The sequence below is a fragment of the Cricetulus griseus genome, chromosome 6 (assembly GCF_003668045.3).
Source record: "Cricetulus griseus strain 17A/GY chromosome 6, alternate assembly CriGri-PICRH-1.0, whole genome shotgun sequence".
NCBI lineage: Eukaryota > Metazoa > Chordata > Mammalia > Rodentia > Cricetidae > Cricetulus > Cricetulus griseus.
This window is the reverse complement of record NC_048599.1, coordinates 92408908-92436872: the sequence shown is the minus strand read 5'-3', so window position 1 is coordinate 92436872 and position 27965 is coordinate 92408908. Positions and strand designations below refer to the sequence as shown.

The following is a 27965-nucleotide window of genomic DNA, read 5'->3' as shown; positions in this document are numbered from 1 at the left end:
CAATTCTAGCTTGTGCCAAGTTGACCTAAAACTTGCCAGAACATAGGGTCTATATCTAACACAGCTTGACTGAGAAGAATTTTCAAGAAAGAGATTGGAAAGAGTATGACAAATATACATAAGTACTAAAGCAACCTAGTGAGCAGCACATGGCTGACAAGGTACTTTGCATAGAGAAGCCTCAGCAAGGAGAAGATGATAGAGACAATTTTTGTTATTTTGTTTCTTACAGAATGTCTCCAAAGATTAACTTTCTTCTTAGCTTCATTATTTGTGAAGTCACACTAAAGATAAAGCTTTTCTCTGACTGTTCACTAATTAGGTGAAAATATTAGCAGCAACATAAAATCTAGTCATAAGTGATAAGCAGTTACCTTAAATAGCATTGTGATCCCCTGCAATGTTAATATAAGCAGCCAGCTGGCAGAAGATGATAAGGATGTAGTAATATTTTAATTGGCACTTGTTCTGTGCACGAGTGTTAGAATGGTTACAATACCAGCTACATGAATCAGTGACAATTATTCCATGTTAACAAAAACAAATTTCCTTTAGTTCAGTATTATGAAGATTAAAAAGTAAGGAAATTACAAAACCACAATTAGAGGCACTTTATTTAAATACGTTAAAATGAATGTTTAGTATTGAAAATATTGAAAAGCACTGCCTTATTTCTATGGTGGTTGTACACAACATGATGTGGTTTTGAAAACAGAAGCACACACACACACACACACACACACACACACACACACAAAATCCCTGTGAACTCAATCCTCATTTCAGTCTAATAAGAATAAATTTAAATTATTAGACAGTTACCATAGTACTATTCTCTATGAAAACTTGATTTATTCAGTTACAACTTCAAACATGATTTTTTTTTCCCATGTAATCTGATCGAGTATTACTCCCTAAGCTCTTCTCAGGTCCTCCCCATCTCTCATCTTCCCAACTTTATATTCTGTCTATCTCTAAAACTAACGCAAGACAGACAAAACCAAAAATCAAGACATTTAACAAACCAATGATTTTTTTCAAAAAGCCAAATAAAACAAACAAAATGTCTTCTTTGTTCGGATTGTCTGAGGGTTGATGGTTTCCAAGAGAACCAGACTTTTGGTCTAGTTCGTCACAGTCGGTTCTCTGGGGCCGAATTTCCCAATTTGAGGCACTCGATTTCCTGCGTGGCCTCCACTGTTCCATGTGGAACGTCAGCTCGCGGGGCCCCAGGGGGCTGGCACCGGTCATTAGGAACGGAGGGACCACGGTGAAGGAAGCCAGGAAGCGGCAAGGGAGGGCGTGAGGCTCAGGCCGCCATGGAACTGTACCTCAGCGCCTGCTCTAAGACTGCCAATGTGGCTGCCAAAAAAGCAGCCTCCAGCAGTGTGGCTGAGGAAAGTCAGCAATGTGGAGATGTAAGTGGATTGGCCTCAGGCCGGTGTGGATGTCCTGGGCCTCAGGCCTGGGGAGTAGCCATTGCGGGCCTTAGGCCTGGGAGCAGGAATCGCCACACCAGCTCCTGTCTGACTATCCCGAGTACCCTAGTCCAGCTGAAGAGAGGGGCCCTGTGGGGGCGTGCCCTTAAGACTATTCCCTTTGATTTCTATCCTTGTTGCTGGAGGAGATAAATGGGCCACAGCAAAGGACTATTATTGAAAGAAACCACAAATAATCTGATTATATTTCACAGAGGGCACACAAAACCCCAATTCCAGGGGTGGGAGCCGCTCAGCTACTGGATCTTCCTCTTGGGGTTAAGCTGCCTATGATCCCAGGAACTGATACTGTGTATTTTACTACGAATATCAGTGAAAAGGTAACACAGCTTTTGATGATCACATTAATTGTCTTAGATGTATTCCAATGCTGTATTCTGTTAGACAATACTGAAGAGTATATTAGGAGAATGTGTACGAAGAGTCAGACATAGTACCACAGCTATTGTTGAGACTGTGCTTTAGCAATTTCATCCAATATGGCTTTAGAGAATCATGATCAAAATATTTAGGTCTTCGGCACTATTTTAATTTATAGTACATAGCAGCATATTAAGATTTAATTATACTCCCTTTATATATCTATGTATTAATTTTTCTTAGAAATATTTGATTAAAAGGCTATTTACTATTTATTATTAATTAGTACTAGGGTTTTAACCAATACTGACTGGGAATAAACTCTCATTGAAAGATATTTTTGTTTGTTTTTTTCTTTTGAAACCACCACTCATGTTTTTTGTCCATTTTGTCTCCAAACTTGGTTTACTCTTTTTTATCTTCTTCTTCCTAATTTGTTATTCTGAGTCATTCTAGAGGATCACTTGTGAACTATGTCATAGCCATCAATTCATTTTTGCTTAGAATTCATATTTCTTTATTAAATTGTATGATACTGCCCACTTACCTTAAAATGCTTAGCTTTTTTGTCCTATCCCTATCTCCTCCAATTCTTGACTAAATAAATCTGAATGAGGCTTATTATACTTTTGTTGAGGGTTACTTTAATATTGAGACATGTATTTGTTGCTGTTAAAAGTCAACATCTAAAAGAAGTTGACAGTCAAATGTTACCAAGAAAGACAACCAGATCTTTCAATGACATATTATTTCCTTCAATGATGTGTACCTCTTATCTGGTGCAATTCACACTGAATTAGACTCTAAGCTACAGGGGGACTGGTGCTCTCTGGGAAGCTTTGGTAGTCATTCAATCTACTTTTCTGATTGGGCCCTTTGAAAGGTATTAAACTTGCAGCATTAAGACCTTAGTGACATAACAAAAGGTTGTTTAATGCAAATGATGAGCTATTCTGTTCCCCTGCTCCCTTAGGCTTTCCTTTTTGCCCAGTAGGAAGCATTGCTTCTGCCTTCTAGTTCTTTTTACAGCCCTACTTCACCTGATTCTCCAGTATTCATGAAAAGAACTGGACTTGTAAAATGAACAAAAGTCTCAAACTGGCACCTCCAGGACCCGGTGGATTAGTGCACAATATTACTTGGTAGTGTGAACTGAATTAGATGCCTACAAGTAGGGCATAAGCCCTCTACACCACCCCCATCCTTCAATATCATCACCGTTTCCTGACTTGGCATTGTATTAGTAAGCATTGAAGCTGAAAAGATGCAAAGACAGCATTTGCACATTTTTACACAATCGTCTATCAGCTACCTTTACTTCAGAAATGCTTGCACAACCTAACATCATTCTCCCTTTGAAAAATTGAGAACTCACACCAAGACCTTACTCTGATAATATTTCAATTGACAAAGGAGATTAAATAAATTAGGTGTTTCCTTCATAGTAAAATAAAGGGAATCATGAACATATTTGTTGGCTGTCTTCATTCTTTAATATGGTTATATTTATTATGCAATTTATATGGTAATATTTATATTTATATGGTAAATTTGTTTATATGTTAATTTTATTGTATGAGGTTTTATTTGGTATTAATACATAGGACAAAAGCACATTTTCTGTAAATATGTCTTAAAACTTGTATTTCAATATGTGGAATTCTATGACATAGACATTGATTTTCTTTATGACTGTAACACTCAAAGTACATTGAGTTTGTTAAAGGTCCCAAGACACTATAATTCTTTATACTTAGTCCTTAATATCTAAGTTCTACACTACTTATGTGCATTATTTCCATTTAATCTTAGTAAAAGAATTTTCCATTATTTTTCTTCACTTTCAGGTGATTGGAATGTAATAATTAATATAATTTTTTCTCTTGTGTATAGTGCCATGGTCTAGAGAGGACAGAAAAGACAGAGTCCTAGTATTGACTGTAGTTTTTAAAACAAATGAGACATTATTCCCATTCTTTTCTTCCTCTCTGTTTTGGTCTCGTGGTCATAAGGTGATGCACAAGAGAAAGAACTGATTTAGTGGAGGCAACTGGTTAAATTACCTCACATGGGTGAGATGAAGAAGGGAAACTTGCATGAATAAATCCTCCTGTTGCTTGCTTATTCCAAGTTCAAATTTAATATGCATGTTTGATTTTTTAGTCATGTCAGCAGGTTAATTAAAAGTGAAAATACATTAATTTATATTTGTAATATTTTAATATCTTATGTATGCAGCTTTTTCGACCTTCCTATGGTTTTAACCTGAATGATCCTTACTGTCGACTTTTGGAAACACAATATAAAAGTCTCCATGATCCACATTTAAGAACATACTATAAGCGCAAAGATATTCTGAGAAGACTAAAGAAAGGTGGCTATATCACCAGCAATAACAAAGTGAGTTGATTGATGATCTTTTGCTTAATCAATGAAAACATTCACTACTTTGTGTTTGCTCCCCTCCCTGAGTGAAAACCAGTCACTTGATGCAAAAAAAAACAGGTCTCATCTCAAAGGGGATACAAAATAATTTCTTCTGGGGCCAAAAATGAGTGATCATTGCTCACGAACACAGTTAGGTTACCCCAAATTCCATGATCTAATGTGGAAGTAACTTCATGAAGTTTTATAATAACTAAACAAAGAAAATCATAAATCAAGAGACTTTTAAAATATGTTGATGGAAACATAAGAGAAGTGGGTATAGCCAAGTAAGGAAGTGTCGGGTATAGACCTTGTATGCTACGTGAATGTCATTCTTAGCTGTTTGATGAGTAGAAAATAGGGATTTGTTAATAGACCAAAAGGGGGTTTCATCAGTTAGTTCCAATAAATGTGGCCAAGGAATGTCTAAAGATGCCTTAAGATCAATGATACTTAAGCCGTGGATCTGCAGCATTCCATCCCCTTCACATCACAGAAGTCCTAGTCAGTAGGTCAACCTTGGCAAGTAAGGGTCTTCCCAAGAATTGTCTTTCTGTAGTGTTACCATTAACTTTGTTGTAATAGGATACTACTTGATCAGTTTTATAGAATACTCAGTGTTCAGAAAATGAGTGCTTCCATGTGGAATTATTTCCTTCACCTTTTTTCTGTCTGATATCAAAAAATTATTGTCAAGTATTTTGAAGAAGTAAAGGTATATTAATTTTCCCACCTGAATCATAGTTCTCCTTTTTCTCTCTGTAATGGTACTGTGTTCTTGTAAGTGATTTGTATTTTTAAAAACTTGAAATCAGAATGTAGTAAATGTAGTTTGTGAGCATCCTACGAGATTGTTCTTATTGCATTTGGACATATTTGCAATCATAATCCAGTTTATAATTAATTAGAATTATTTTAATAACTACAGTTATTGTGAATAGTAACTTCTTTATTATAATATAGTAATAAAGTTTTATTTATAGATAGAATTTTTTTGCTTACAATTGAGAGGTAGTACCAATTAAATTGTTAGTAATTTCTTATTCATCATAACAATGTGTCATTAACATTGTCATTGCGTTTTTTCTCTAATAAGTAATTGTTATGACTTTAAATCTTCATACATTTATACATTTTTTATTTTCTTTTTAGATTGTTTGTAGCTTGAGGGAACTGAATAAATACCGACAATATCTTACAAGCTTAAAATTAGACTTTGAAAGAAACTATTTAAGAGAACAGGTAAGTTATGCATTTAAAATCGCTGATTTAAAAGAAAGATAAAATGGTTTTATGTGTGCATGATATTGTCTCATATTTTGAAGTTTATATGCTGATTAAATAATCTACGTAAAATTTGGAACAGAAATAAACAATATTTGCAAGTTACATTTGCGAAATAAGGGGGTGATTAGATCATATCATCAGTATACTAATATTTAATATTATTATTTATATCTAGCTGTTAATTTAGTAAGTAATTCAGTAAACCAAAAAGTCAGTAAATCAGATAAACTACTTAGACCTTAGCTGGCACTAGAAGCTGTTGTACTAGAAAAATTCCAAAGCTAAAACGAAACCAGTCTTAGGAACAGCTGATTTCCTTTGTTACATCTGTCATATCCTGCATAATACTGAATAACCAGGAAGGCTGTGTTTGTGGCTATATACACACTGTATTCAGTCACAAAACTCATAAAAGTGAATTAGAATTATGATCATTTCTTTTAGTCTTGAATCAAAATTGTGTATAGCATGCCTCTCTCTGTCTCTGTCTCTTCTCTCTCTCTGTGTGTGTGTGTGTGTGTGTGTGTGTGTGTGTGTGTGTGTGTGTGTGTGTGTGTAATATGCATAATAGGATTCAGATTTTTCTTTTCTTTTCTTTTCCTTTCTTTCTTTCTTTCTTTCTTTCTTTCTTTCTTTCTTCCTTCCTTTCTCTCTCACTCTTTCTTTCTTTCTTTCTTTCTTTCTTTCTTTCTTTCTTTCTTTCTTTGTTTTTTTTTGAGACAGGGTTTCTCTGTGGCTTTGGTGTTTGTCCTGGAATTAGCTCTTGTAGACCAGACTCCTTTCAAACTCCCAGAGATCCACCTGCCTTGGCCTCCCGAGATCTGGAATTAAAGGCATGCACCACCACCGCCAGGCTCAGATTTTTCTTAAAGTGTCAAAAGATCTGAACGTTAGGCAAGTGTGTGCTTACAATTTTATATTACAAAATGATAATGTTAGAGAAAAATGAGAATGAATAAAAACCATACACAGTTGAAAGCCCAGTACTCTGCAAACTGGAACAGGAGAATTGGGAGTTCAAAGTCAGCCTGCGTTATATATTGTGAGACCAAATATAGATAGAAAACAGGTTTATTTAAATGTTGTGGGGGGGAATGAGTGCAATTTTCCCATTTGTAAATAACTTTAATAGTAGACGCCGATACTACAAACTGCATAATGAACCAATTTTTCTTTTTAAAGACCAAATGTAAAAATGTTACTAAGCATTGCTTCACACATTTGTAATGGACTCAGAATAAAATTAAATGCAATTAATTTATCTCATAAAATGTAGGTATTTTAGTGATTATATTTCTTGGAATTATAAAAACATTATATATTTATGGCTTTCTTTTATTAAAAAAAATAGCAATTGATTACAAAACAGCTACATAAACTGCAAGAAACCAGCCAACTTCCTAACTGTTCTGATGTCACAAGGTTCCAGCAATGGTTGTTACAGGACACCTCACAGTCTGTTAAGGACCAAGAACGTTTGTTAAGGCACAGGTGAGCCTGAAGTCATAGCGTGGTGTGTGTGTGTGTATGAAATGAATTATATTAAAAATCATGTAAGTAGGACTTTTATTTTCTTAATAGCAAGTAGTGTTTAACTCTTCTTTATTGTTATTACTCAGTGGAGAGAGAAAGGACGGGAAATAAGAGAGGTACAGGTATTAAGAATCTTGGTCCTAAAGCCGTGAGTGGAGACTTCTTCCAGGGTAGTTGAGTTTTCTGTGAATCCTAGAGATAATGGAGTGAGAAAAGGAGGAAGCACCAGACCTCAGAGGCATTCTGTAGGAGAAATTATTTTAGCAGTGGATAAAAAGAAAAGCAATGTTTTATAATCATCCTATACAGATTGACAGCACTGAGTTTGAAGAAATCAGTCCAAATGAAAAACAGGAGTTATAGTAAATCTGAAGAAATCATGAGCATTCTAAAATAACTGTAAATTTATTCAGATATTTCCCATTCATAATCATTAACTAGCATTAGCAAATTTATCTTTATGAAAGTGAAATGATGTTCCATTCTTTTTCCTTTTCGAAGACTGAGAGTTTTATGTCTAGTGACATTTATTGTGTAGTTTTGTTTCCCAGACCTTCCCCGGAGTTTTGTGTTGCTACCAAGAGCCTAGTTCTCACTTCGTTCAGAAAATACTCATCAAGTGAACACATTTGGGGCCATGCTTGCTTTCTGTTGCGTTTGCAAGTCCAGATTCCTAAATCCACTGAGTTATTGTTCACTGTGTAAACCACTGAAGCATGTTTGCTCCTCACCCCACTATTTCTTTGACCTTTATAATATGTATGCATTCCAAAAGAATTAAAAATGACCCAAACATGATGTTTGTGTCTGATCTGAAGAGTGATGAATGGAACTAAAAAAAAAAATACAACAAAATGCAAAACCCTATGAAAATTCTATAGTTCAAACTCTGACACGCCAAGCAAGGCTTGGTGTGGTGGATGAAGATAAAGCTTCCCGACTCACTTGCAATCATATGTGCATCCCCACTCAGATATTTGGATATGATCAGTAAAGAATTAGAACAACTTGAGCGCACGGCAGAAGAGCAACGCCTACTCCGCATGGACAGAGAAGAGCGACGACAGAGGGAATATGCAAGAAAAAAACTTAGTCTTCGTAGAAAAATTGAAGAGGTAAGAGGTGAATTTAAATGTTGTGGGGGGAAAATGAGTGCAATTTTCCCATTGTAAATAACTTTAATAGTAGATGCCGATACCACAAACTGCATAATGAACCAATTTTTCTTTTTAAAGACCAAATGTAAAAAAGTTACTAAGCATTGCTTCACTTTCCATTAAACTTCAGTGTGCACAGAAAATAATTTTTAAATTATCTTTAGTAAAAATCAACCACAGCTAAATTTTATTCTTGATTAAAAACTATTCATTTGTGTGTGCACACCGCATAATGCAATGGAGAAGTCAGGACAGCTTGTGGGAGTCAGTTCTTTCCTTCTGCTCTGAGGCTTCTGGGAATTTAACTCAGGCTTGGCAGCAGGCACTGAATCCCCTGAAGCATCTTCCATCTTTCTTATTACAAATGCCCTAAGAAAAGTCCATTTGAAAAGGGCTGATATATATGTCAATCAGCTTTTCATATATGTAGCTTTTTGGCCCTTGGCTTGCCAGTTTTTTCCTGGGTGGTAAGCAAAAACGCACCTGCTGTGAAAACAAAATCCACTCTCCTCTTCATGACGATACTGTGGTCCCTAGGAATGGAAGACAAAGGAGATGCTGCTGCTCACGAAGATTGGAGAAGATGTCAAGAGAGAGCAGAGGGTAGAGGAGCAAAGGCGGAGAAGCCGAGAAGAGAGTGACAGAAAGGTAATGTAAGCATTAAGTTCTTTCTTGGGATGTTTGAAGAGAAGCTTGGTTTTTCAGAGTACATATTTGTGTGAATAATATTCAAAAAGTATATGTTCTGCAAAACTGAATGGTAAAATTTACAAAACAAAAACCTGGCTGTTGCTGTGTGGCACAGCCTGTTCATGAACTCCTGAGGCTCCAAGAGAGCTGCTGACCTCTGCCTCCTGAGAGCATGTGAGCCTTGTACACACTGCCAGAGCCACTATACCCAGATAAACACACTTATACATGTCCTGTCCAATGCATTTTCACAATGTGAAAACCAGTGCTCCATTATTTGATGTAATCTCTTTTGGATTTATCTTCACAATAAAACAGTAGCTTTAGTTCTCATAAAAATCTTACGCTTATAAAAATGTTCTTTTAGAGAACTATAAATTTTTGGTAAAAAAAAAAACTTTGTTTTTTCTTTCCTTTTTAAAAAAGCTTTACTCTATGTTTAATAATATGTTGTGCCTTGTGATTTAGAATGTAAAGCAGAATATGGAAAAACAGCAGCATATAGAACCTTTTATCATTTTACTAACTGTTAAGTACACACACACACACACACACACACACACACACACACACACACACTATACAATGTTCTTAGGAATGTTTATTTACTCCTAAAGTAAGCACATTCTTTTTCATCTTTTTAAAAAGATTTATTTCTAGTTTATGTGTTTGAGTGTTTAACAGAAAATAGGCATGTACACTACATGCTTGCATGTACAGAGGTCAGAAGAGGGAGTCATCCCCTGGAACTTGAGTCACATATGCTTGTGTTCCACCATGTAGGTGCTGGGAACTGAACCCAGGTTCTCTGCAAGTGCTCTTAACTCCTGAACCCCTCTCCTGTTTTTGCTTTTACATATTATACTTTGTAGGTTGCTTCTTCATTTACTGAAACACACTAAATGATTTTTCATGTTAATAAATATATATCTAAAATTGTAAATTTTAGATAAATTATTCTTGACAAACTTAGATGTAAAATTTACAAAGTTTGATTTGTAGTAGAATATATAATTAACTTAAACTTCATAAAATATTGGAAACTGAAGTATCTATTTTATTTTCCAATAAAATATTGTAAGTTGAAATTTGCATTTTATCTTCCATTTTGCTTCTCACATGTGCATCTTGTTTGAGATTCACTGTTCGTGTGAATAAATAGGTTTGTCTTATTTAGTATAATCTGCATATCACCTTATATTCAGTGTTTCAACATGTCTGTAAACACCTACAGATGGCAAGCACACATGCATACATAAAAATAATTAATTAAGTAGGTTTTTAATAATAGAACAGTAGTATGCATAAGAGTTTCCATTGACATTTCTATTACTAAAATTAGTTGTGAGGTTCTCTATGTCTAGCATACATACTTTTCATCAGGTTTAAAAAATTCTATTACTAGATTTCCAAAAGTTTTATCAGGAAGGAGTGTTTGTGGGTCCTCAGATATTTTCTTTTATGATTTCATTGAATTGATGTTTATGATTCTTTGGAATTATATAATATAAATCAAATTCCAAATGTTCAGTCAATCTGGAATGCATGGTCATAAAATCAATTCATTTGGCCTGTAATTTATGTGATATGGAGTTTGATACAAAGTACCTAAAGTTTGTATAGAATTTTGCAGAAGAAATGTTAACATTTGTTTTGTTTTTTGTTTTGTTTTGTTTTGTTTTTGATCTTATATAGGGTCTTTGTCTAGATCTGTTATCAGGGTAGCATGATCTCATTCAGTTGCTTTGTAATCTTCCTTGAGGTTTCTCCTGAATCTCAAAGTTCACCATTGGTAGCAACTTTGGAATTTTTTAGGTATCAATTGTAAAATATTTCCGTTATATTGCATATTAGTTACTTTTCTCTCTGTGGCCAAATATCTGACAAGAAGTGACTTGTTTGGGAGGATACAGTCTGTTATCATCTTAGGAGACAATACAGGATCATGACAGCTGGTCCCATTGCATCCACAGTTTGGAAGCTCAGAAAAAATATCAATGTTTGTGCTCAGCTCACCTTTTTCCTTTTTATTCATTTATTCTGCGATCCCAGCCCCTAGGATAGTGCTGCCCACATTTGGGGTGTGTCTTCTCTTTTCAGTTAATCCTCTCAATAAAAAACCTCACAGATTCTAAATCCTGACAAGTTTGCAGTGAAGATCAACTGCACATACATATCCGTGCTTTCCTCCTTCTAGGACCTTAACTACAATAAGTGGTCTCTACGTGTCTGAAAGTCTGAGTCTTTTTCCCTTTCTGTGCTTCCTTTAAGATACTTTCAATCACTGAATGCATACACAATGCTGCTAGATTGGGTGCATTGATAATCTCAGCTTGAAATCTAACTTTTGTCTTTCCTAGTTTAATTATAATTGAATGATGTAATTTTATAGGTCGCATGGCCCTGTTTCTTTACAGGCCTAGTATTCTTCATCTTGATGCCATATATTGACTACATGTATTCAGTCTTTATAACATTGGAAACAATTTGAATAATCAGATTTTTAATGATTTATTAGCTGGGACTAATATTACTGTTTATCTTAACTAGTTATTCCCTACTATTGAAGGGCCCTTTTAGTATGTTAGCCAGTATGAAGCCTTTATACTGGGGCTTATGAAAATACATGTAATTTTCATCTTTAGAGAAATGCAAAGCTCTCTTCTCTCTTACCCTTCAGGATGTTTCTTTATGCTATATTGCGTGATTCTTTATGTGCACTAATCCTTTTTCTTACAGAATGCTGTAAAGTGTCTAGGGCACTCTCTCTGTACATTTATCTCTCTTCTGCCATGTCCGTGGTCAGTAGTATCACAGAGCTTCACAAACAAAAGTTACATTAAAAAACTGTAGTATATCTCCCAAAGTATTCAGTGAGGTAAATTGCTCCTAAATGTTTGATCAGAAATAGAATGAACTCATGCTGCTCTCTAAATTTAAATTCTATTCTGCTACATGGTTTAAATATTTCTTAGGAATTTATAAATGCCAAATTAATACTAATCAGTACATTTTCTTTAACATTTTAGAAACAAGCAATGCTAGAGAAAAAAATGGCTTATCACTTACAAAAAATGCAGGATGCTGGCATTAAAGATGACACGGGAAGAAATGCATTTGAATATAAAGGAGAAAATGAAGCTCCTTATGAATGTGAGAATATTTTGCCACTAAGTAGGACGCATTGATTTCTGTAACATGTAATATCTTAAATACTTTTACTTGCTGCCCACTATATATGAGGTCCTAAGCTAATCATTTCCACATTGCTGTTCAAGTCGAAAAGATCACACATGCAATTGTACACACACACACACACACACACACACACACACACACACACACCTAAACTGAAATAATCTTATCAACTCATTCTATTACTAACACATTAAAACTAATATGTAAAATTGTTTATATACATAGATACTGTGTTTTGGTATGTTGTCAACTAGTAAGAATAGAAAAACTGGGATATTATAGAAATAAAGATGGAGGAAAAGTTGTAGAGAAAAGAAGGGAGACATAAAATGGAAAAGAATGGAAAAAGGTTTCACAGTAGCAGACCATGACTTGTGCCCAATTCATATCAGCTGCATTTTATGTTTAACATCAAGAAATAAAAGTGAAACAATCTATATTAGTAATTGGCTAACCCACTAGAATTCTTTCAAAAGTTCCAGGAATGCATACTATTGAGAAAGAACATGGCCATCAGTCTTGTTTCTTCTCAGTCCCACTTTTAGTTGAGTTCCTCCCTATGTCACTCTATTACTTTATTAACTGGTCTTAATTAGATTCTGCTTTTACCTTCCTCCACCCATGGTTTGCAATTGTTTAATTTTGATCATTTCTTCTGCTGACCCCAAACTGTTTCCCACTAAATTTAGTTTAAATGGTGTATGCAAGCAAGCATCACATGGAGTCCAGTCTTAAATTAAAGTTCTAGATTTAATTTCGCACTATATGTTTCAGGATGACAGCTGTCCTCCACTGGTGCCAAATACAAGTTCCAGAGCTAGACTACTACTGCCCAACTCCTCCTCTTAACTCCTCCTTTATAATTTTCAGGACCTGTGAATAGTTTTTGCAAGTTATTTAACATTTCACAGACATTTTCACCACCTACAACTGTATAGTATAACACACTAAACTTCTACAAAGACCTGCAAAATTCTACCACATCGGAAAACTTCATTTATAGTTATGTCAAAAAAGAATACTGACTATTATAAACATTGTTTCCCATTTTTGCCTTTCTGTGTCCATTTTCTCAGCTTGCAATCACCACTCACTGTTTATTTCTAATCATTGCATTCAATCAAGTATTTCTTGATAACCTTCAATTGCATGGTCCCTCATCTTTACATCACTGGAAGCTTGCAATACTCTCTCTAGCTACAGATTTCTAATATTTTCAATCACTATAATACTACACTTCTATTTTTTGCATGTCATAAATTTTTGAGAAAAATAAACCTACTAAATGAGTTTGCTAGATGGATTAACTCGGTCTATTTGCTTCTTAAAGGCTTGGTACAACCCTGTGCTTAAGATTATAAATCACTTTAACAGTTTTGTACATCCCAATATCTCTTTCTCAAGTAATAGGCAAACAATGTGAATTATCAATTTTTTTTCAAAATATTTTAAAAATTTTGTGTATTTTATTCCGTATGCATATATGTGTACCATCTGCATACTTGGTATCTCTGGATGTTAGAAGAGGGCAACAGACCCCTGGAACTGGTTGTTTGTGAACAATCATGTGGGTCCTCAGAACCAAACCCAGGTCTTCTACAAGACCAACAATTGCCCTTAGCATCTGTTCAGCTCTCTGAAGTAGCAATTTTAAACATTGCTACATCATATCTTCCTTAGATAACAGTACATTAATATTTTCATAATATCGAAGTGACAAGGTATAAAGATATCAATTTCAAAATTGTAGTGATGCCTTCTTCTATCAAGTAGAGAAACAAATATACACACCTTATATTTTTGCTTTCATTTAATAAGTCAAGTTCAAGAATCTCATAGTCATCGTGGGCCAATAAATCTTCATCAATATCATTATGATAGTATGCATTCCTGCCAAAAGGAAGATTCATGCTTATGGTGCAGATTTCTTTTTTTCAAAGATAAAAATATCTCTCTTAAGTATGTCTTTTAGGTAAAAGGAATAATACTTCAGAAAGAATTATCTCCTCCCATTTGATATTTCTCCATCTTCGCCTCTCTGTCCTCCAAATACCACATACTGGTTAACAAGAACTTGTTTTTATCTTAAGCATGGAAGAATATTTGATCTTGGTTAATTCTGTTATCACTACTAATAATTTGTCTTATTACATTTTTAAGCTCCTATGAAGAAGAAAAAGAAGCAGTTTGATGATATAAAAATAGTTTATCCTGATGGTGAAGAGAAAATATTTAAAGGAACGTCAGGTAATTGGATATTTTAAGAAATATCAAATATTACAGTAGCAATTTTGGAGACTACTGAGTTGAAGTGACCTTCACTTGGAAGCAGATAAAGCTTCAGTTTATTGTGGTGAATGACTGATTTTTTTTTAGGCTGCCCGCCATGTACTGATATCAGATTTAATCTCTAGATAACCGGTTTAGTGCCTTCAACTGGTCATTGGACTTTCACTTAGAAGCGTTGAATGCAGGATTTATTAATACTAATTATAGATACAGACTGACTGATTGTAAGACACTTCATATCTCAGAATGTTTATAGAAAATTCTGAAATAATTCGGAAGCCAAATATATTGATTCTAAGCTAAAGTGAACATTTGTTGAAGTATCGCTTTCTATCATTGCTATGCTGTGTTACTTTATGTTTTTCATATAGCTCACCTGATTATTCCATGAGCCCCCAACAAGAAGTAATCTTAATGATATGCATGAAAATGAAAAAAATTAAAACTGAATAATGTAATACTTCTTTCACTAATAACTCTCAAGTTGCAGTTAATAGGAAAACTTAGAATAACCTTGAGGCTTACTGATTAAAACCTAAAGAAAACAAAGTACAAGTTTTTTCTTCCCTGTGTATAATCAGGTTGCTTTTTCAAAATTCAGAAACCTCACTAAAGGACAATACTGCCTAGTCTTCAACTATCTAGTCTGCCTCAAGGCCCACTGAAAATCAGCTTGCTCATCTCTGTGATACCTTGAATGAGAATGACCTCCATAGGCTCATGCACTTGAATGCTTGGTCTTTAATTGGTAGAAGCGCTTGCAAAGGATGAGTCAGTGTGGCCTTGTTGGAGAAGGTGTGCCACTTGGAGTGAGGTAGCTTTTAGGTGGTCCAACCCATTCCCAGTTAGCTTTTCTTAATCTCCAGCTAAGGTAAGATATCATGGCCCTTAAGAAATTCTTACTCTCCCTCTACCAACAGCTATCACAGCTAACACCAGCTACTTCAACTTTTGATAATATTGCACATGTTGTTGTTTTCAGAGTCTCATCTTATAACCCACATTGGCCTCAAACTTCTAGCATTCGCTCTGCCTCAGCTTCTGTTCTGCTGGTATTATAAGCATAAGTCACCAGACCACTGCCTATCTTCAAGTTGGTTTCCAGCAGGGCTTTTCTTTTTGTTGTGCTCTCTGAGCAGTTTTATCAGAGGTATTCTAGGTTGTAATATTATTTTTCCTTAGAATAAGCAATGAGTCAACACTGTACCTCCTTCACTAGAATATAGCATGCTTACTAATATATACTAATTCTTCTCCTTCAGAATTTCCTAATGTACTGCATCTATATAATCCAATATCCAATAAGATAATGAGTAAATTTTCCTTTTCATTATGAAATACATTTTGCAAACTTATTAAGGGAAATGTATTGTTTACCATGATTGTCCCTACTGCTTTTCGCTTTAATATCTTTATGCAAGGTTATCTTTCTGGTGTTATTTCATTCATCTCAGTCTTCTTTGGTGTCTCTATTAGAAGGCCTTTCCAGCACAAATGAGCATAGTTTTGTGCTGCTGTTGTTGTTTTTAATCTCATAATCTCTTTATCTTTACTCCTAAAATTCATTGCTATTCTTTTAAAATAGACTTTAGGTTGAAGGTTGATTGTATACTTTTAAAATCCTGTCTGCAACTAGGGAAATGGCTCAGTCTTTGAATTGGTTGTCACCCAGACTTCTAATCCCCAGCATTAATGTTAAAGTCCTAAGTCCCTAAGCCTGTTCTAGGTTGGGGTTAGCCAGCAATAAATGGATGGCTGAACATCATTGGCCAGCTGAATAGATGAGGTCCAGGTTCAGTAAGAAACCTTGGCTACAAATTTTAAAGTGGAGCCTGATCAAAGTAGACAATTGTCACTGACCTCAAGCCTCCACATATATATACAGACAATTAACTATATACTATGTCAACATGTGTAGAGCATCATGGGCATATTTACCCTAAAAACTCAAAACAAATCATACAGAAACTTGCACATCAATGTTTATTTCAGTACTACTCATAATAAATTAAGAAATTAAGATAGATGCCCTTCAACAGAAGAATAAAGAAAATGTGGTATATTCGCACAACAAAAATGTGTTTGGTCAAAAGAGGACAAAATGGTGTCATTTGCAGAAATATATGTGCAAGTATAGAATATCAATCATATTAAGCAAATTAAATCAGACTCAGTGAGAAAAACTGCATGTTTTTGCTCATTGGCAAATCCTAGATTTTATGTAGATATATAAAAGCATATGTTTATGTAAGACATGAATGTACAAATGAAACTTCAGATCATCAATCTCATTATCAGGAGACAGCATTTAAGGTACCCTCTCCTCTGTTGCTTAGATTGTTAGTTGGTGTCATCTTTGTAGCTCTCCAGACATTTCCCTGTTCCTGATTTCTCTTTAAACTTATGTCTCCCTCTATTATATTATTTCTTATCTTGCTCTCTTCTGTTCTTCCCCCAACCTCCCTGACCCATCATGTCTTCCTCACCCCTCCCCTTCCCCCCTTCTCATTCTCCTAGTTTCCTCCCCCTCCTCCCATGCTCCCAATTTGCTCAGGAGATCTTGTCTCCTTCCCCTTCTCCAGGGGACCATGTATGTCTCTCTTAGGATCCTCCTTGTTTACCAGACTCTCAAGCAGCCTGGGCTGCAGGCTGGCAATCCTTTACTCTAAAATCCACATATGAGTGAGTACATACAATGCCTGTCTTTTTGTGACTGGGTTAACTCACCCAGAATGGTTTTATCTAGATCCATCCATTTGCCTTCAAATTTCAAGATTCCATTGCCTTTTTTTTTCCCCCTCTGAGTAGTACTCCATTGTTTAAATGTACCACATTTTTTTATTCATTCTTCAGTTGAAGGGCATCTAGGTTGTTTCCAAGTTCTGGCTATTACCAAGAATGCTGCTATGAACATAGTTGAACAGATGTCCTTGTTGTAGGAATGTGCTTCTTTTGGGTATATGCCTAAGAGTGGAATTGCTGGACCTTGTGGTAAACTGATTCCCATTTTCCTGAGGAATTGCCATACAGATTTCCAAAGTGGCTGTATGAGTTGGCACTCCCACCAGCAGTGGAGGAGTGTTCCCCTTTCTCCACAACCTCTCCAGCATAAACTGTCATTGATATTTTTGATTTTAGCCATTCTGACAGGTGTAAGATGGTATCTGAGTTGTTTTGATTTACATTTCCCTGATGGCTAAGGGTGTTGAACACTTTTCTTATGTGTCTTTCAGCCATTTTAGAATCCTCTATTGAGAATTGTCTATTTAGTTCTGTACCCCACTTTTTAATTGGTTTATTTGGTGTTTTGGAGACTAGCTTTTTGAGTTCTTTGTAAATTTTGGAGATCAGCCTTCTGTCAGGTGTGGGGTTGGTGATTATCTTTTCCCAATCCATGGGCTGTCATATTGTCTTTTTGAATGTTTCCTTTGCCTTCATATGCCTTTGTATAGCCATCATCCAGCAGCTGGTGGAAGTAGAAATAGACACCCCCAGCTAAACTTTGAACTGAACTGAAATCCATATGCAGAGAAGGAGGACTGATGAGCAAAATGGTCCATACCAGGCTGGTGAAACCCACAGAACCAGCTGACCTGAACAAGGGAAAATTTTTGGTTCCCAGACTGATAGCTGGGAAACCAGCATGTGACTGAATGTGGCTGTCAGTGAGGAGACCCTGAAAATCTGTGGGGCCTCTTGTAGTGGATCAGTACTTATCGCTACCATAGGAATGGACTTTACGAGCCCATCCCACATGGAGGGATACTCCCTGAGCCTAGACATAAGGGGTTTGGCCTAGGCCCTATCACAAAGAATATGAAAGACCTTGAAGACCCCCTATGGAAGGCCTCACCCTTCCTGGGGAGCAGAAAGGGTATGGGATGGGTAGGGCATTAGTTGGGGGGCAGGGGAGGAAGGGAGGGTGAGGGACCTGGGATTGACATGTAAAATAATTTTCTTTCTAAAAAAAAAGAATCATCGACTTTAAAATAATAATCACTTATATACAAAAAATGAAACTGCATGATTAATGGTGACTAATGGGAAGGGTAAGGGAAAAGAGGAGGAGAAAGTCTATTATATACCTGTATAGAAATGTCTTTATGAAGCCCAATATTATATAAACTATATGCAGCAATTCACAACAGTGGGAGTTGAGAAATGTTTGCAGTTCAGTGTTTTGAAAGTTTGTGTAAATTTAATTTCCCTTAGAAATTGTCTTCAATTCTAAGAAGTCACATAAACCCAGTAACTAATTTGTATTTGAATGTTTTTTGTAGAAAATGGTTTTAGACTAGTATTATGTTTATTTATTTTTAGATTTTCTTCTTCCATTTATTTATTTAAATTAGAAACAAGCTTGTTTTACATGTCAATCCCAATTCCCTCTACCTCCTCTCCTTCCCTGAAACCCAACACCCTATGCCATACCCTTTCTGCTGCCGAAGGAGGGTGAGGCCTTCTATGGGGCATTTTCAGAGTCTGTCATATGATTTACAGCAAGGCCTAGGCCCTTCCCAGTGTGTCTAGGCAAAGAGAATATCCTTCAATGTGGAGTGGGCTCCCAGAGTCCATTTGTATGCTAGAGATAAGTACTGATCTACTACCGGAGGTCCCATAGATTTCTGAGTCTTCCTCAGTGACATCCTCGTTCAGTGGGACTAGATTAGTTCTATGCTGGTTTCCCAAGTATCAGTCTGGAGTCCATGAGCTCCCCCTTATTCAGGTCAGCTGTTTTTGTGGGTTTTACCAGCCTGATCTTGCCCCCTTTGCTCATCACTCCTCACTCTCTGCAACTGGATTCCAGGAGTTTGGTTCAGTGTTTAGCTGTGGACCTCTGCTTCTGCTTCCATCAGCTACTGAATGAAGGCTCTAGGATTGCATATAAGGTAGTTGTCAATCTCATTATCAGGGAAGGACATTAAAGGTAGCCTCTCCACTGTTGCTTAGATTGTTAGTTGGTGTCATCCTTGTAGATCTCCAGACATTTCCCTAGTACCTGATTGATTTCTCTTTAAACCTATAATGGCTCCCTCTACTATGATATCTCTTGTCTTGTTCTCCATCATTCTTTCCCCCAACTCAACCTTCCTGCATCCTCATGTCCTCCTCTCCCATCCTCTTCTCCTCTTCTCATTCTCCCAGAACCCTCTCCCCTCCGCCTATGCTCCCATTTTCCTCAGAAGATCTTGTTCCTTTCCCCTTTTCGGGATGGAGGGGGCGATATATGTCTCTCTTAGGGTCCTCCTTGTTTCCTAGCTGGTTTCTCTGGTGGAGTGGATTGTAGGCTAGTAATCATTGCTCTATGTCTAAAAATCTATAAATGAGTGAGTATATACCATGTTTGTCTTTTTGTGACTGCGTTTCTTCTAGTTCCATCCATTTCCCTACAAATTTCAAGATACCATTGTTTTTTTGTTGTTGTTGTTGTTTTGTTTTGTTTTTTTCTGCTGAGTTAGTAGTCCTTTGTGTAAATGTACCATATTTTCTCTATACACTCTTTAGTTGAGGGGCATCTAGGTTGCTTCCAGGTTTGACTATTAAAAATAATGCTGCTATGAACATGATTGAACAGGTGTCCTTGTTGTATGAATGTGCATCTTTTGTGTATATGCCTAAGAGTGGAATTGTTGGATCTTGTGGTAGACTAATTCCCATTTTCCTGAGCAGTCTCCACACTGATACCAAAGTGGCTGTGTGAGTTGGCACTCCCACCATCAGTGCAGGAATGTTCCCCTTTCTCAACATCCTGTCCAGCATAAACTGTCATTGGGTGTTTTGGATTTTAGCCATACTGACAGGAGTAAGATGGTATCTCAGAGTTATTTTGATTTGCATTTCCCTGATGGCTAAGGATGTTGAGTATTTTCTTAAGTGTCTATCAGCCATTTTAGACTATTGAGAATTCTCTAATTAGTTCTGTACTCCACTTTTTAATTGGATTATTTGATGTTTTGGAAACTAGCTTCTTGAGTTCTTTGTAAATTTTGGAGATCAGCCCTCTGTCGGATGTGGGGTTGGTAAATATCTTTTCCCATTCTATGGGCTGTTGTTTTGCTGACTGTGTCCTTTGCCTTACAGAAGCTTCTAAGTTTCAGGAGGTCCCATTTATTAATTGCTGATCTCAGTGTCTGTGCTACTGGTGTTATGTTCAGGAAGCAATCTTCTGTACCAATTTGCTCAAGGATACCTCCCACTTTCTCTTCTAAGAGGTTCAGCTTGGCTGAATTTATGTTGAGATCTTTAATCCATTTGGACTTAAGTTTTGTTCATGGCAATAGACATGGTTCTAACTTCAGTCTTCTACATGCCAGCATCCAGTTATGCGAGCACCATTTGTTGAAGATGCTTTCTTTTTTCCATTGTATAATTGTAGCTTCTTTGTCAAAAATCAGGTGTTTGTATGTGTGTGGGTTGATATCAGGGTTTTCGATTTGATTCCATTGGTCTACCTGTCTATGTTTGTGCCAATATCAAGCTGTTTTCAGGATTATAGGTCTGTAATAGAACAGCTTGAAATCAGGGATTGTGATGCCTCCAGACGTTCCTTTATTTGGCTTTCCTGGTTGTCTTGTTTCTCCATATCAAGTTGAGTATTGTTCTTTCAAGGTCTGTGAAGAATTGTGCTGGGATTTTGGTGAGGATTGCATTGAATCTATAGATTGCTTTTGGCAAGATCCTAGATGTTGATCATACCTATCCACGAGCATGGGAGATCTTTCCATTTTCTGGTATCTCCTTTAATTTCTTTCTTTAAAGACTCAAAGTTCTTGATATACAGGTCTTTCACTTATTTGGGGAGCGTTACCCAAAGATATTTTATGTTGTTTCTGGCTATTGTAAAGGGTAATGTTTCTCTGATTTCTTTCTCAGCCCATTTTCATTAGACAATAATTTATTCATATTTTTACTTATGCATAAACAGGGTTGATATGTGAGTTTTCAAGAATGTTTTTATATATGTTTTAATTTCATACATGTTGGATTGTACACCTTTCTTAATCATTTGGTAATTATCTCTAGACTCAGCTGTGTTGACACATGTCCTTTCCTTTCCCTGGTCAGTCTTGTTTTCCATTTTTACTGAATTTAGAGTCACCTGTTGGTATAATTTATTAATTTTTCCTATGTCTTTAAATGAATAATTTTCTCTGTTTATTAAGTGTTGAAAGGCATATGTGAAGGAAAATAAATTATGATCCATTGATGATTGATATTAAAATAAGGTGGTCACTTTGATAAAGTTTTTGAAGTAACTTAAAATTATATTTACGAAATGGCCTAGAGAGTTTTTATGATATATCTTTATTCACTTCAACTGAAGTAGATGCAGAGACAGATCAATAGTTTTATAGACACACACACACACACACACACACACACACACACACACATATATATATGTATATATATATTGATATGTTATATGTATATGTACAAATAGTTTGTCCATGAAAATTTACAGAAGTTCATTTAAGAAGTGGCTGGAATTGAAAACAACTGAGATGTCTGTGAACTGATGGTAGACTACAAAGTGAAGTGTATCCAAACAACATTGTATTGCATAAAAATCATTTTACTTCTCCCAAAATAAAAACAAAGGAGAAGTGTATACATTGTATAATTGCATTAATGTAAAAGTTCAGAAAACAAACAAATCTTAAGAGTTTCAGATCAATATTCTTGGGAACAGAAAGAAAGATTGATTTCAACCTTTAAGGGGAGCACTTATATGAGTAATCCCAATGAAACTCTTTGGGAAATAGTTTCTCATGAATATGTAAAATGTTAATAATTAGCTTAAGGAAATACAATTTGTTACACTCAAGAGCATGCTCAAAACCAAATGATCTTTCTCATTTACTCCTAGGACACGTATCAACTGCTGTTAATCAGTCTCAGAGTAATTCAAAGAATGTTACAAAAATATCAGTATCCTCAGTTGCTTATCAGCCAGACATACAGAACAGTAGTTCAGAACAAAAGGTAAAAATGTTTCAAATTATGTGGTTAGTATTGCTTCATCTTATTAAGTTTATTATTATTAATCTCATTTTACATTCCAACCAAAGTTCTCTTCTCATTTCCCCATCCTCCCCCACTATTCAATCTATTCCTCCCAAAAGGTAAGGGCTCCCATGGGGAGTTGACAATGTCTGGCACATTAAGTTGGGGCAAGACCAACCCCACCACCAATGTTAAGGCTGAGTATGGCCTTCATAGGGAATGGGTTCCAACAAGCTAGTCCATGTCCCAGGGATTAGATCCTGGTCCTATTTTGAGGGGCCCCTCAGATAGTCCAAGCTTTGCAACTGTCTCCCATATACAGAGGACAGTTAAGTCCCATGGAGGCCCAATGGCTAGGGTTTTTGTTAATATTTTTATTTGAATTAGAAACAAGATTGTTTTACATGTCAGTTCCAATTTCCTCTGCCTCCCTTCCTCTCTTGCCCCCACCCAACTAACACCGTACCTATCTCATACCCTTTCTGCTCCCCAGGGAAGGCAAGGCCTTCCATAGGGGGGGTTGTTCAAAGTCTGTCATATTCTTTGGGATAGGACATGGGCCCATCCCATGTCTAGGCTCAGGGAGAATACCTGAGGAAGGGGCTCACAAAGGCCATTCCTATGACAGGGATAAGTACTGATCTACTACAAGGGGCCCCATAGATTTCTGAGGTCTCTTCACTGACACCCACATTTGTGGGGTCTGGATCAGTCCCATGCTGGTTTCCCAGCTATCAGTCTGGGGAACAAGAGCTCTCCCTTGTTCAGGTCAGCTGTTTCTGTGCATTTCACCAGCCTGGTCTGGACCCCTTAGCAACTGGATTATGGATCAGTACAGTGTTAAGCTGTGGGTGTCTGCTTCTACTTCCACCAGCTGCTTGATGAAGGCTATAGGATGGGATATAAGTAAGTCTTCAATCCCATTATTAGGGGAGGGCATTTAAAGTAGCCTCTCCTCTGTTGCTTAGATTGTTATTTGGTGTTATCTTTGTAGATCTCTAGACATTTCCCTAGTGCCTGATTTCTCTTTAAACCTATAATGTCTCCCTCTATTATGGTATCTTTTATCTTGCTCTCTTCTATTTTTCCACCAACTCAACCTTTCTGCTCGCTCATGTCCTCTGCATCCTTCCTCTTCTCCCCTTCTCATTCTCCTAGCTCCCTCTCCTCTTCCCCCATGCTCCTAATTTGCTCAGGAGATCTTGTTCCTTTCCTCTTCTCCGGGCGACAATGTATGTCTCTCTTAGTCTCCTTGTTTCTTAGCTTCTCTGGTGATGTGGGTTGTAGGCTGGTAATCCTTTGCTCTATGTCTAGAATCCATATATGAGTGAGTACATACCATGTTTGTCTTTTTATGACTAGGTTACCTCACTCAGAATGGTTTCTTCTAGTTCCATCCATTTGCCTGCGAATTTTAAGATTCTGTTTTTTGTTGATCCAGAGTGTTTGAGTTTCCATGAGCTTGGATCAGCTGTCTCTGTAGATTTCTCTATCATTATCGTGAGCTCCCTTGCTGATGTGGATATTGTGAAGGGTGATGTTTCCCTGATTTCTTTCTCATTGGATTTATCATCTGTATATAGTAGGGCTACTGATATTTTTGAGTTATCCTGACACTTTACTGAAGGTGTTTATCAGCTGTAGAAGTTCTCTGGTAGAGTTTTTCAGGTCACTTATGTGAACTATCATATCATCTGCAAATAATGAAAGTTTGACTTCTTCCTTTCCAATTTCTATCCCCTTGCTATTAATATTATTGAACCAAGTGTCCTTGTGGTATGATTGAGTATCCTTTGAGTATATGTTCAAGGGTAATATCTCTGCGACTTGAGATAGATTGATTCCCAATTTTCTGAGAAAAAACCATACTGATTTCCAAAATGGCTGTACAGGTTTGTACTTCAACTAGCATTGGAGGAATGTTTCCCTGACTCCATATCCTCTCCAACATTAGCTGTTCTCAATATTTGGAATCTTAACAATTCTGACAGGTGTAAGACGGTGTCTCAGAGTCATTTTGATTTGCATTTCCCTGATGATGAAGGATGTTGAACAGCTCCTTAAATGCCTTTCAGCTGTTTGAGTTTCTTCTGTTGAGAATTCTCTGTTTAAATCTGTAGGCCATTTTATAAATTGGATTATTTGGTATTTTTATGCCTAGTTTCTAAAGTTTTTTATGAATTTTGGAGATCAATTCAGTATCAGATGTGAGGTTGGTGATTATCTTTTCCCATTCTGTAGGCTGGTGTTTTGTGTTGTTGACCAAGTCTTTTACTTTACATAAGCTTTTCAGTTTCAGGAGGTCCTATTTATTGATTGTTGCTTTCAGTGTCTGTGCTACTGGTGTTATATTTAGGAAGTGGTCTCCTGTGCCAATTCAAGGCACTTGCCACTTTCTCTTCTATCAGGTTCAATGTAACTGGATTTATGTTGAGGTACTTGATCCACTTGATCTTGAGTTTTGCCCATGGAGATACATCTAGATGTATCTGCAGTTTTCTGCATTTTGACATCAAGTTGTGCCAGCACCATTTGTTAAAGAGATTTTCCTTTTTCCCTTGTACATTTTTGGCTTCTTTGTCAAAAATCAGGTGTTCATAGGTGTGTGGATTAATGTCAGTGCCTTTTATTTGATTCCATTGGTCCATGTGTTTGTTTTTATGTCAATACTAAGGTGTTTTTATTACCATAGCTCTATAGTAGACTTTGAAGTCAGGGTTGGTGATGATTCTGGAAGTTTCTTTATTTTCAAGGAATATTTTAGCTATTCTGTTTTTTGTTTGTTTGTTTGTTTTCCCATATGAAGCCGAGTGATGTTCTTTTAATGTCTGTGAAGAATTTATTTACATGTGTTCTCTCTTCTGCTTAACCTTATATTATTAGGGCAAATGAGTTCTTGTAAGAAAACGTTATCCCACTCTGGGACAATGAAGAATCACTTTAGTGTTATTATCCATGAACTGTGAAATTTAACAAAACAAAATCCAAAGCTCATTAACAATAGTGATGGTAACATTGCTATTTACTGGTAGTGTTGGAAATCTATGCTAGTGTTGTTGACCAAGAACTGGGATAATCTGAAACGTGGGAAAATAAGAAAATTGAGTCAATTTTTCTTATTAAATTGAATGCAAATTGAGTCCATTGAATTCAAAAGTGAGTGAGGTAACACCCATCTCAGGGACACACTGTCTAGTCAGGCATAGACATAGAAAATGTTGCACTAATCTGGAGTAACTAATTTTTACTCTGGCTCTGATTCTAAAGAATATTTTAAATAAGCATTATATACTGTTTCATGGAATTTAAATTGATAGAATTTTATTTCTTTTTATCCAGTTGAATGACTTAAGTTTTAGCACCATTCATTGAATGTCTCCCTGTGTCTTTAAATGAAAGACTACAGGCTGGCAGAGGAGTAAGATCTACATTGCTATAAATTGAGCTCAATATTGAACTAAATTCAAGATGGCAAAAGGTATCCTGGGAAGTTAATTATATTCACTGTACCTGGTACACATTTTTATGACAAACTTAAGGCATGAAGGGTAGAAAAGAATCTGGATTCATTTGGTTTTCTGATACAAGGTAAAATCTCTTACTGAAATATTATTACTTACATTTTTCTCTTTAATATTTTATCATGTAGAGAAATGGAGTAACGAAAAAAATCAGTGATGAAAAAGGTAAGATTATGAACAGTACTAACAATTCACTTAAGTACTTACGTGTACCCCGTTATATGGTTTTGAAAGCTGTTTTACCTAATTTTAAAGGAATACTTAGTTTGACTTTTTATTATTGAAGAACCATTCCTCCAATCACTTCTTCCTCTTTTTAGCTCACTATAATCTTGCTGTCGAAAACAAATCTTAAAACAGCTTTTTATCACTTATTTGCCTTTTGCCTAAGATCAATTTAAAGTACAGCTTTGTTTATTTCTTTGTACAACAATAAGTTGTCACTGAAGATTGAAAACAATTAAAATAGTCCATTTTGTCAGTGGGCCCTGTTACTTTGTGAGATTAAGCTGTTGCTGTCATCAAACAATAAGGATTTCAGATTTTTCTTGGGAAGCAATTGGGAAGAAGTGACATTTTAGACAGTAAACATCCACAACGATGTTATCCTTGGAGAAGTTTGCTGATTGCAATTTTTCTAGTCAGTGTTGCACCTTAGTGGGGAGAATGCCAGAGCAAGCCTGCAAGTTATGTATGCTTCATCTTTGCCTCTACAGTGTGTTCTTATTTAAAACTATCTCTTATTTCTCCAGGTACTGTAAACACATCAGCTCGAAACTCAATTATTTCAACCCAAAATTCACCCACAAGGAATGCTAGACTTTCCCATGCATCCTTGGGTCCTCAAAAAGACGAGGTATGTAACATTTAATTTGCTCTAAGTTCAATCATATGTTAAGGTCATTTTAATATATGAATATGGCTTTCTTTAACCTTACTACCGGTATACCTCCATTCCATGAAATTTATCATAAAATAGTAAAGGTGTTAATAACTCAGGGTCAGGGTGCCTAAATATAATCCACAAGGTGTAATATTTACTGTGCACTTGGAACTCTCAGAGGAATCAGTTGAGCTTCCAATGACACTGTTTTAGCATTTTTCATCAGTAGTCAGGTATCTGCTCATGGAAGTTTATCAGTGGGAATCCAAGGGTATAGCCATTACATAAGAAATAAATATTATCTATAATTTGTCAACCTATTATCTTAGGAATAAAATCAATACCCTCAGTTCCAATATTAGCATGACATTAATTGATTCAAACCCTGACTCAAAAAACCAAAAAAATTCCTAAAACACAATGTAGCCCATATCTTTGTTTTATACATTTTCAAAGCATTACAAGGAACAAGAGGCCAAAAAGCATGTGTCAAGTTTGTTCGTGGGATAGTAAGTAAAAATTGGCATGACAATACACTGTTTAGGTTGATTATTGCAGTACTCCAGACTACAAAACTGAGAACATCACTGTTACATCCAGATAACTTTTACATTAAAATACAAGGAAACAATTTGCCTTGCTACACAAAAATAGAATGTGTGAACTGTATTCTTGACCTCAGTGAGTATTGCATGCTCTACTCACTTTCCTTATTACTCCCAAATAGCAGATGTTCAAAGATACCAAATCTATGACAAGAAATTTAATTGTTCTCAAGTACACTGTTCAAAGCCTAAAATTTTCAGACATTTTTCTTAATGCTTGCTTTCACATTTCAAATACTGAAAAATGAATATGTTTATTGTCATGAATTTTTTTCTGCAAGTAGGTTAAGTATCAAGAAAAGTGTAGAAACTCACAATCACTCATGGAGCATATATGTGTTCTCCTTTTCAGTACCACTGAATTGCCGCACTTCTAATTAAGTTGAGTTTTTTGCCTTCTTCATGTAGTTAATTTAGGATTACCAGAAAATGCTGTATTTGTAAGAAAGACATACCATAGCAGGGATGCAGAACCTTCCTCACCTTCTCTTTAAAATTATATTTTTATG

General features: G+C 36.0%; 1 protein-coding gene across 1 annotated transcript in view; it reads left to right on the top strand.

Annotated features, from left to right (window-relative positions):
* Positions 1–1319: 1319 nt before the first annotated feature.
* The window catches only part of Fsip2 (fibrous sheath interacting protein 2), a 78485-nt gene continuing 51839 nt past the window's right edge, over positions 1320–27965 (top strand). Inside the window, exons 1-12 of the mRNA XM_035447065.1 lie at positions 1320–1418; positions 1694–1819; positions 4098–4259; positions 5439–5528; positions 6925–7064; positions 8080–8221; positions 8801–8911; positions 11983–12106; positions 14312–14398; positions 22311–22426; positions 26097–26133; positions 26721–26824. Coding sequence (XP_035302956.1) covers positions 1320–1418; positions 1694–1819; positions 4098–4259; positions 5439–5528; positions 6925–7064; positions 8080–8221; positions 8801–8911; positions 11983–12106; positions 14312–14398; positions 22311–22426; positions 26097–26133; positions 26721–26824 — 1338 coding nt within the window. The remainder of the gene's footprint in view (positions 1419–1693; positions 1820–4097; positions 4260–5438; positions 5529–6924; positions 7065–8079; positions 8222–8800; positions 8912–11982; positions 12107–14311; positions 14399–22310; positions 22427–26096; positions 26134–26720; positions 26825–27965) is intronic.